The 11,623-nt window shown below is 40.2% G+C and overlaps 1 protein-coding gene across 1 annotated transcript; it reads right to left on the minus strand.

The window, feature by feature from the left end:
• Nucleotides 1-9,497: 9,497 nt before the first annotated feature.
• Nucleotides 9,498-10,004, minus strand: LOC149775980 (uncharacterized). The gene has a single exon (XM_089942567.1). It carries the CDS (start codon nucleotides 10,002-10,004, stop codon nucleotides 9,498-9,500), a length of 507 nt encoding a protein of 168 aa, XP_089798693.1.
• Nucleotides 10,005-11,623: the final 1,619 nt, after the last annotated feature.

Consider the following 11,623-nt stretch of genomic DNA (forward strand, 5'->3'; position numbering starts at 1 on the left):
ATGTGATCTAAAGTAATGCCTTCTTGTGCCCAGTATTTCTCTCTGAATGTCTTTTAGTCTTCGGGAGTGTGACACCAGGAAGGATAGCCACTTGCTTCTTGCTTAAGTTTCAAAAAGGCATCCACATAGTCTGCGAAAATGCCTTTCTGACTTGGGTCACCCTTGTGGTATTGTTGTGTCTTGGGAAAGGGACAAATTTCGCACACTTCTAACAGTTGGTATCCCATGTCCAGAGCTTTGAACAATTCTACGCTGACCCACGTCCCCGTCAATGTCCGTTCTTCCTAGTTGTGATGACAAGGTTGGTCTTGGTTGCACGTTTCCGCACAAGTACGGCACAAAGGAAACATCAGTTTGCCTTGGCAATGGTAAGGTACGACGGGATGGTACAAGTCCGTGGGAGGCCAAACTTTGCACTTGATCAAGCCTTCGTATTGTCGAGTGTTGGCCAGGTCGATGTGTTCGGTGAACAATTGTGGGTGCCCTACATTAAAGCGACAATATTTGCACACGTAGGGATACAGCGAACACACGTCCAAGTATATGATTTCTTCTCCTTTCTCTTCGTCGGCTTGGTACCGCAAACAGGTGGCATTGGTCCTTCCTCCGTACAAACTATCCCTCGGGTTCAGCGGGTCCATGAACTGGTAACTTTCCACGAGGCGTTTAAACTCGGAATCGGTTTTCAAACGGTGATCGTACTCGTGCTCCCACATTTCCACCACTTTGTATCCTTCCTGTTCTAACTTTAGGCGTAGCTGACAAGTGGCCTGGTACAAGTCTTCCATGGTTCGTTGTAAAAACTGATTTTTAGTGCCGCGGTCAGGATAACAGACGGGACATCCGTGAAATAAGCAACAGTTAAACTCGTACACGATCTTGGGGTTTTCTAAGTCCCAAAAATCGACCGAATGCGTTCCGATGGTCTTTTCGCCTCCTCCGTTGCGGGTATGCTGAATCCATTTGTCTTCGTTGTCACACAAGTAATGTAACCAGCGTAGGGCTTTGACCGAGTATTGACGTTTGACATAGTTGGTCGTTTGAGGACTGATGACAGCCACGGTGTTTTCAGTCATGAATCGTTGCCGGTACACTAAGGAACACGCTTTGGCAATGGTGCAAGCTTCTTTCAAAGGATCGACCCCTCCGTGTTCCATGAACAGTTCTCGAAATTTTCCACAGCAACGCCGTGAAATGTCCACGTCGGAACGACAATACTTTAGCATTTCTTCCTGAAAGTCGAAAGGGTTGGAGGCGTGAGCCTGGTACCAAGCGTAGAAAGCTTCTCGTTGTTCGGTACGCATGTTGTCGGGGTCGTAATAGTGAGCCTCAGGCAAATGGGGTAGAACGGCGTGTTGATTGACTTCCGTATTGAAAAAGTGAGGAAAATAACCTTTAGCCATTTCGGTCATTCCAAAAGTTTTAGGCATTCGTCTCAAAGGCATGGTCAAGTAACTCATCGAATGTTTAAACTGCACTTGTCCCATTTGCATGAAAATGATTTTGGCTCCGTTCAAAGTGACTTTAGGACGTTCGGTGCCATGTTCCGTATAGTAACTCAAAAAAAACTGTCCATCGTATCCGGAGAAATTGTGAGCCATCACTGTGGCATGGCGATGACAATCTCCGTAACGTTCGATGTCCTCTTGGCTCCACGTCTTGTCGATGGGGTCTAAGACCCACTTGGCAAAATCGGCTAGCGTGTTCGATCCCCGAAAGATTTTTTCACGCCCTCCAGGAATTTTGCTGCAGTGAGGGCAATGACTGAAGATAGGTTCTTGAATACACTTCTCGCACGCTCGATGAGCCACGCAGAAATTAGGAATGTGAATGCCGGTCTCTTGCATGCATTCGAAATCGAAAAAGATGAAATTGCCTTTCTTCTTGTGTCCATCCTCTTTCTCTGGTTGGGATTGGTATTTTTGCACGTAGCATTGGTGTTCCAAGTCCACGATGTGGTGACAAATGTGACATTTTTTTCTTTTCTCGACATACGTGTGCCTTGGTATTATTGGTAAGTATGCCTTGTCCACACGTAGGGCACAATCTTAGCAGCTGACAAGCACATTTCTTCTGTGAACCTTGCGTCTTCAAATGTTGTTGGTAACAGGTAGGGCTGACAGACGTGCGCAGACAAGCTGGACAATGCACTGGTTCTTGCCCTTCGCTCAGACAGGGTGGAGAGGACAAACATAATGAGCATTTCGATCCGCAATGTTTGTGTTGCTCACGATTGTTATAACCATAGTCACATTTCTCACAGCAATAACCGTATCCCAGGAATGAGGTGATACTGGTAATGGTATCGAAATGGTCATCGTGATGATAGAGGTGAATGTATTTTCCATCCTTAAAATCTTGGCCTCGAAACAACAGAGGCCCGCGCACTTCTTCAGGGTACACTTTCAAGGTGTAGCGTGGAGCTAGGACATCTTGCAAGTTTTGCATCTCAGGAATGCCACAGGGTTTGTCTTTGGGCAAGTCGGCTTGTTGCAACAGGAGTTCTGCTTCACTTCGTTGTTTGGCTTGGTCCGATTTTCGAATGTTCTCCCAGACTCTTTTCCATTCTACCGTGTAGTTTTTGTTGGCATAGGTTCGTTCCACCACGATGCCCTGGCTAAACACATCTGGTCTTGAGAATTGTGAATTTGGACGAGGCTACGCTTAATGCTGCGAAGGTCGTTCGCCAATAACAGCTTTTTGCGTCCAGTCCCTTGAGGAGGAGACACGTGGGTCATATACAGTGTGGCTTTTCCGTCGGTGATGTCAAACTGGTCATTGGATTGTTGTACGTGTTGAATTTTGTCCATGACTTGGAAGGGGTCAATTCTGCAGGGCTACTAAACTCGATCCAAACAGGGGATTTTAAGCCGTCGTGCTGTATGGAAAGTCTCAAGCGATCGTCTTCTTTGGGTTGACATTGTCGCTTGAGTGTGGTGAGCAAAGAATCCCACATCTCGGTGATGAACCCTTCTGCTTTCTCTAACGGTACGTCGGACTTGAAATTTTTAAACTTCACCGTGTAGATGTAAGCCGTGGTTCTAAATTTTCTAGAGGAGCGCTTTTCTGTCTCTCGAATGTGATAGTACTTTTCAGGGTTAACTAAGGATTGTGAACTTTGTTTAGAGGAAGACTCTCTGGGTTTGAATTCTGGTTCACTCATGTCCTCTTAAAAATCACTGGCGTGAATTTGTGCCAAGACTTCAGCTCTGGTACGAAGCGATAGATCACGTTTCTGCCTCTTACTTTCTTCTTCTTTCTTCTTGAATGAATTGAATCGTTTCATCTTGACTGAAAAAAGTCAAATGACTAAAATTTACACACCATGGTTTACTTTATAGTCATGGCAGACCAACGTATATAAAGGGTATGTGTCTTGTCCTTTCACTATTCATTTCACTCTCAAACCGAGCACAACCATAGAAGAGACTACACAAATCGAACATTTCATCAGAGCGTTGCGAGGGGTCATTAGAAAATTTTCTTCAGACCAGTCGTCGGACTACTCACCTTCCTTGCGAGATAAAAGTCAAGATACTTGCTATATCTGTCAGAAGAAAGGGCATTGGTCTTCAGAGTGTCGAGACCGTCAAAAAAGAAAAAAAGGGGCTAGAAAAGACAGAAGTCAAGATACCTGTTATTATTGTCAAGAAAAAGGACATTGGTCTCCAGATTGCCCGAAAAAGAAACAAGAGGAGTCAGAAGAAAAGAGGGATTCTGAAGAGATGTCAGAAGAAGAGAGGGATTCTTCAGAGGAAGAAAGCAGACAGGTGAAAAAAAGACACCGGAAAAGAAAAGAAGGGAAGAAAGTGAGGAGGAAGAGGGGGAAAAGACTGTGACGGTGAAGAAATTTAAAAAAACAGAGAGACTAAACAATGAGACAGAAGAAGTGTATGAACTTTTTAAAGTGTTATGTTGCAAAAGTCAAGATACTTGCTATATCTGTCAGAAGAAAGGGCATTGGTCTTCAGAGTGTCGAGACCGTCAAAAAAGAAAAAAAGGGGCTAGAAAAGACAGAAGTCAAGATACCTGTTATTATTGTCAAGAAAAAGGACATTGGTCTCCAGATTGCCCGAAAAAGAAACAAGAGGAGTCAGAAGAAAAGAGGGATTCTGAAGAGGTGTCAGAAGAAGAGAGGGATTCTTCAGAGGAAGAAAGCAGACAGGTGAAAAAAAGACACCGGAAAAGAAAAGAAGGGAAGAAAGTGAGGAGGAAGAGGGGGAAAAGACTGTGACGGTGAAGAAATTTAAAAGAACAGAGAGACTAAACAATGAGACAGAAGAAGTGTATGAACTTTTTAAAGTGTTATGTTGCAAATTGAATTGTAAGATTTGTACCAGAATAGAAAGTCTATAAAATGTAAGTGTCTTTGAGTTTTGATTTTAAAATAAGAACCTACACTCACGCCCACTCATACACATGTAATATAGGGGTAAAATGGTTTTGTTTTGAGTTATTGGCAATTGAAAGTCTATCTCTTTTAGAGAGACGTGGGTGGCCCTGAAAAGGGACTTTTTTCTTGGTGAAGGGGTGAGTTTAAGCAATCAATTTTAACTGTCTTAAGCCTTTGCCACGGCCAAGGCCTACTTCTGGACTGCGTAATGTTGATGATGATGATGATTTGGTTGAAATCACTAAGGGTGGCACGGTAGGCTTAGTCACAGGGCTGGAGTGTTTAGCTCGGGAAGGTCGTATTCTCTTCGGTCGTAATAAAGAAGTCTGATACATTTGTTTCAGACTTCTTAACTCCGCTAAAATGTCTAACAGTACCGTGACCGTTTGATTTTTACACCCTTGTTTCCTTGCTACTGCTACTTCTTCTTCTTCTTGTTTTTTTCTTACCTCTTCTTCTTGCTGCTGTTGCTGTAGGAGAAAAGCTTGTTCCGCTTCCTTTTGCTGTTTTATATTTCTCCAATTCTTCTTTCTGTCTCTGTCTAAAATTCTCCACTTGCGGTAATGAACGAGAAGGTGGCGAAAGTTCCGGAACAAATTCTTGCGAGGTAAGAAAATCCACAAAATCCCAATTCACCTCTTCTCAAAGTAAGTCCGGGTTCCCTTGGGCGGTCTCCACTGCTGTTGCACCCCAATTTATCGTTTTCTGAGTTTCCGTCATGTTGAATAAAACTGTCGCATGGATTGACTGCACACAGGCGATAGCGAATTTATATCGACCACGTGACGTCACAGACTGCTCTCTTCCGATCGGATGCGGGCTGACTGAATTTTGTAACGCGTGTTTGGATTGGTGAATGAACTCAATCCGTTTCAATCCTTCCTCTACCTATAAATAAGCGCAGTTCATTGCATTGATTCACCTGTTCTCGGCGCCTCAACATGTGGACCGACGTTGAATCTTCAACCCTTGTATCTTCGATGATGTTCAGGACGGACATACCGATGTATGTCCGATCCAAGTGGACAGTTGTCCACAGGACAGACACCAGTCTGTGGATGCGAAGAGTATATGTGGAGCGTCAAGGATGCCTCAAAAGAGTCCTGATTTACGGTCCTGCAGTCAGGCGCAGCCTAAGGACAAGAAGAAGACCAATGCGGTGCCCTTTATGTTAATATATCTTAATATTAACATAAAACCCAAAGGCCCTTTTCAGGGCCACCCACATTTCTCGAAAAGAGATAGACTTTCAATTGCCTACCCCATTTTTTATTTATTTTTTATTTTTTTTTTTTTAAAAATCCCATGTTAAATTCCCCTTGTCCCTAGACAGTTCCACGATTTATTCCCATGTTAAATTTCCCCTTGTCCCTAGACAGTTCCACGATTTATTCACCCCCCCCCCCATGTTAAATTCCCATTGTCCCTAGACAGTCCCACGAACTATTCCCATGTTAATTCCCATTGTCCCTACAGTGCAAACTTTTTTCACTAATGTTAAATTTTATATAGTCCCTACGGTACAACTCTCCAATTTAACATGGAAGTCCCCTAGTCCCTACGGTATCCCACTTCACTGCTGATCCATGTTGGTTCATAAGTTTTGATATGTGTTCACTGGTTTGTCCAATATATTGGATGCCACATTTTTCGTATGTGATCATATGAATAACATTCGATGTTGCACAATTAGTATCACAACGGCATATTAAATGTTTCTTTCGTGTTATTACTATTGAAAGAAGTATTTTCATTCATAAAAGAACAGTGGGAATATCTAGATCTATTACGTGTAGTTCATGATCTCTTTATATGACTTTTTTCTAGTTTAGAATTAATCAGGAACTCTTTAAGATTTTTAGTCCTTTTATAAGCGAGTGTGGGTTAGCGTTCGTGTACCTATTCAACACTTGCTTTATATGATAATGTTAAGAAATCCCAATATTTATTGATAATCTTACCTATATTAGGCTAGCTTGGATTATATTCAATAACAAAAGGAATGATATCTTCTGTTCTATTTTTGATTTTACATTGTAAAGATTCAAGTTGTGTAAGAAAAGATATTTTTGGAAAGCCGACTTAATGATGTCAGTATTGTAGTTTCATTTTAATAAATGCTGGCCTAACTCTGTCAAAGATGATTTAAAAACAGTGTCATCCGAAAAAATAATTCTGTATATTTTCGCTTGACTATATTGTATCCCATTTTTACATGATTTAAGATGACATGAAGAATATTCAACATTTTGAAGAATATTCGTGTTTTTAACATAAACCATGGTAGTGATGTCATTATTTTCATTTTTCACGACCTTTACGTCCAAAGATGATGTTTTAGTTTCAGACACACTGAATGTAAATTTTTTGTTGGATGTAACCTGTTTAAACAGTCTATGAAATAATAAAGGTCTTCTAATTAATGTCTCCAAACCATAAATATATCGTTTTAAAATTTTAATCAAATGTCTGGTTTTAAGAGGTATTTTTTTCAAAAGTCATTTTCTAATCTCCCCATAAATAAAGATGCATAAGAAGGTAACATATGACTACCCATTGCTGTTCCCAAGGTTTGGAGATAATTTGTATTGCCAAACTGCAAAAGGTTGTTTTCGAGCACAACTTTTATCAAATCACAAACATGTTCTTTTGATAGTTTACAGGTATATTCGTTTTCTTCAATATACTATTGACACACTCCGATACCATAAATTCTATAATATTTTAATTTACAAAGTAACTTAAACGATGCAAGTATAAACTATTATCATAAAAATCAGTTTAATAATTCTTTAAAAATTATATTATTATATATTAAAATTATTTTCAATATATTACGATTAATTATTTATAAAATATTTTAATGCTTATAAGTATTATGCACCCCATACAATTTTAATAGATAGTTTGAGTTCTGATAATATACTATTTTTATTCGAAATGTGATTTATACATATTAAAAATATTAATAAAACTGTTTCTCTCTATTTATTCATATATAACTCATATATATTCATATATATATATAAAGTTATAAACAAACATTTTAATTGCTTGTCTCGGTTCAGGATTTTCTTTATCCTTGAGTTATGAGGCTCTTTCACATAGTCCTGATGTTTTTTAATCATTTTTTGTGTGCTCATGTATGTGCTTTATGACTTGAATCAAGTACAAGTATAGTAGTGCGCATGCATAGTACGATGTAACATGGAGGTACCAACGATCTCGACTTTCCTTGTAGCACAGAAACAAAGCAGAGATGAAAGATGCTTCGTTCAATTATAGAATTCACTGTGAATTAAATATTAACAATAGGAATATTAATGACACTACTCGATTTGTATATAAAAAAAAAAAACATTTCATATTTCCAAATATAATACAACTTGGAGGACAATTAGATTGAAAATTAATTGTTTGTAAAGGTGTGCATTACACATAGTTTAGAAAGAACATTCTTATCGTCATACTTATACAACTGAGGTTTATGGAAAACATCGTATCGATAATACCTCGTCGAATATGTAACGGACGACAGTCTTAACATATTTTTGTCGTATGCCAAGGAGAATTAGGTTTCATATTCAAAGTTGTCCATGCAGTCTCAAAGGCATAAATATTGAAGCACTTGTATATAAATACTCCCATGAAAGACGGTCAGTACGGGTCTAACAAAAACAACAATTATACCTGCTCCATGCAAGTTATGATATACAAAAAGAATTTTCTTTTTAATGTTTGAAATACTAATTTATTGTGCTGGACATAAATGTTTACGTCTGATAAACATAGCACAATTGTGTGCACTATATAACCTAGAACATAACGCGTATGATTATTGCTTAACATAACAGCAACCTTTCTAAAATGGAAAAATGGGATGCTTTAAGGAATTTTATTTAAAATAAATGAAGAAAATGCAGTTAAGGGTAAATGATGCCCAAATCAGTACTCCTGTCCCAGGAAGACACATTATAATTTTGGTCTCCCGGAGAAAACAAAATCGTATAAATGCATTGATATTAGTTATGCAGAAGTTAAACGTGAGGTACTGGTGAAACACACGTTCATCGACATGGCAACTGTTATGCACATGGTAATTGACATTATGCTAGTAAACGGTAATTTTCAAAACTTGTAGAACATTGGGAACGTTTTTAAAAATAAATTCCAGGGAACTATTAGGGTAATGGTATAATAGAAACATATGAAGTATGTTCTCCAAAACTGTTACCCTGTTCATTTTGAATTTGGTGGTCCGATTCCAACACGAAAACGTCGATTTCACTCGGAACCTCAACGCTAAAGCAATTATGTTCTGCTGTCACGGTATTCTATAAACTTTGATTTTGATGCCTTGGTCATATCTTGCACTAGCTAGTTCATGGAGTAGGTGAGTATGTAATATCAATCAACAGAAGTAAACATTTTCTCCGTTAACCCGTTAACGGCGTGATTTATTGGAAAGTTTTCTATGATTTGGCACAATTATATAGCATCAACAGACTATTTGTTTTCTATAGTCAATACTCGGAGCATCAGACACCGGGTTATACCTATCTCACGCTTTCTCTATATCTCTGTCTATCTGTCTGTCTGTCTTTCTGTCTGTCTGTCTGTCTCTCCCTCTCCCTCTCTCTCTCTCTCTCTCTCTCTCTCTCTCTCTCTCTATATATATATATATATATATATATATATATTGAGCCGAGGAAGACAAGTTGTGCAATCTGCGCGCATGTGGCTTCGGATTCATAACGTCCGATGCATACAAGCGGTTGCAGGTGGGGCATGGGACATCATTGGTTGGGGATGGCTGGGATACAGATCTGTGACGTCTCTCACGAGCTTCAGCTAGACGCTGGCGGCGGTCAATCTCGAAGGTTGAATAGGCTTTTCTGGTGGCTTCTGTCTGAGTCAGCGAGCTCGAGCTGGTGAGATTGAAGGTCTGTCCATTTGATGTGCGTCTTAAAATTGTCTTTGTACCTCTTGCGAGGGCTGTCCTGGTTTCGGTTGCTCTGGGATACCTCGCTAAAGAACAGCTGTTTTGGGATTCTGTTTTGATCCATGCCGATGACATGTCCAGTCCAATGAAGATGTGCCTGGATTAGTTTGGCTTCGATGCTTGTCGTGTTGGCTCTAGGACTTCCGGGTTGATGATTCGGTCCTGCCACTTGATCCGCATGATGGATCTCAGGGAGGGCTGGTCGAATTGTTCCAGCTGAATGATAGGCCTTTGGTAGACAGTCCACGTTTCACAGCCATAAAAAAGAGACTTGAGGAAAACTGTATTGCACACTTTTTTCTTTGTTGACAAGCGTATATCCGTGTGTTGCAAGTCGTCCGAGTGCTTGACTGGCGTTTTGGTTTTTTTAGGACCGATCTCTTTGTCCAGGGAGCCATCACTGGATATTTTGCTGCCAATGTATTTGAAACGGTATACATACTTCAGCTGCGTGTCGCCAATGGTGATGCATGGTTGTGATGTGACAGTGTTTGGGGTGTGCTGGAAGAGAACTTCTGTCCTTTCCAGACTAATTGTGAGTCCAAATATGTTGGAGGCTTCAAAGAACCTGTCCACGATTATCTGTAGGTGAGTCACTTCACGGGCCATAAGGGGACAGCCATCTGCAAAGTGTGCTTCAGTGATGAGTCTTCCTAGCGATATCTAATGTAAATACCATGGTGAAGGTCACGGATGACATTGAACAGTACCTGTGTGAAGAAGAGGTTGAAGAGTTCCGGAGCGAGTACAACGCTCTGTTTGACACCATTATATACTGGGAATTCTTCAGATGGTTCATGTCATTGTGGAAGAGCCGGATGAGTACACCTAAGCTTCTTGAGTACTACCCACAGTACGTCTATGTTGGGGTATTTTGTCAGGAACAAATTGGCTGACTGGTGAGGGTAGGTTAAGGAGCTGACTAAATTGTTCGTTCCATCAGTCCTTAATGCCAGCCATGTCCTTTATTAGTGCACTGACATCTGCAGCAAGCTAGGGGACAGAGCCAGACAGTGAAGGGCTGAATATTGACTTGATGACGTTGTATAACTCTTCGTTGTTTTAGTATCGGCATAGCGTTGCTCTTCATCAGCTTTTCTTTCCCACCTAAAGTCATGCATCTTGCTGATTTCTCTCTGCGCCTTAGCTTAATAGGATTTGAAGCGCTATTTTTGGGGATGGAGTTTGTGTCATTCTGCCAGTTAATGAATGCTTTGTTTTTTTCTGGCAAGCAGATCTTCAATGGCTCCGTTGTTCTCGTCAAACCAGTCTTGATGGGTTTGCTTCACGGGGCCCAGAGTCGCCAAAGCTGTTTCTCTTATAATGTCCCTGAGGTTGTTTTATTTCTCGGACGCATTTCCACGTATAGGTCCGCTGGTGGACAGCTTGTCACCTAAGCTCTTCTGGAAATTGAGCTGGGTGGAAGGCTTCAGGTGTTTGACAATTTTGAATGATGTGCGCACAAGCTTAGGACGCCTTGGGTGATGTGGGGCAATGCACAGCTTTAAGGTAGTTCGAAAATGTCTGTGGCCTGTCCAGCATTCCACTCCTCCCATGGCTTTGGTGATGAGGACATCCTGCTTCTATAACATAATTTGATTAATGGTTTAACAATATAAAGGTTTATACTTGTGTAGAACATAGTTAAACAGTTTAGGTATACAGAACCATTCACAACAAGCAAAATAAACCTTTGAAATTAAATGCATCTCAAGTAATAGTGCTTTACACAAGTATATTATGCACCAAATTGTACACATGCGCAATGAGTCATAGTCATGTAAAGTTTTACAAAGACAACGGTTTATCTGTTTTATTTGTTTGTCTTGTTTATATTTAGTATTTGCCTTTGAAAAAGACTTATTAAGAGTCGAAAGCGCTTAGGCTAGCTATATACTAGCTTAGCATCGTTCGTAGTCAGTTTATTACATTTATCTTAATCAATCCCTGACAAAAGTGATCCCTTGCTGGATCCATTTATATATGTGTATAGTTTTATTTTACACGTTGTGGGACACTGCACCTATTCAACCTTGTCTACATATGGATGTGACCTTCTTTTCAAAAAAAGGCGTCAGTTGGCTCTTAAGTGTTGGAGAGTACTGAATATTCCAATACTTTGTTTTGAAGCTTGGAGATTTATAAATATTTTATGATGGAGAGAAACAAACACTGTTCGATGATTTGCAAGACATAGTTGTCTTTTAGCAGAGCCACGTGCCATCTGC

The sequence above is a fragment of the Sinohyriopsis cumingii genome, chromosome 18 (assembly GCF_028554795.1).
Source record: "Sinohyriopsis cumingii isolate HCF-2022 chromosome 18, ASM2855479v2, whole genome shotgun sequence".
Classification (NCBI taxonomy): Eukaryota; Metazoa; Mollusca; class Bivalvia; order Unionida; family Unionidae; genus Sinohyriopsis; species Sinohyriopsis cumingii.

What these genes read in the sequence shown, in the direction of transcription:
- LOC149775980 (XM_089942567.1), bottom strand. Translation starts at nt 10,004, where the DNA reads ATGGCCCGTGAAGTGACTCACCTACAGATAATCGTGGACAGGTTCTTT.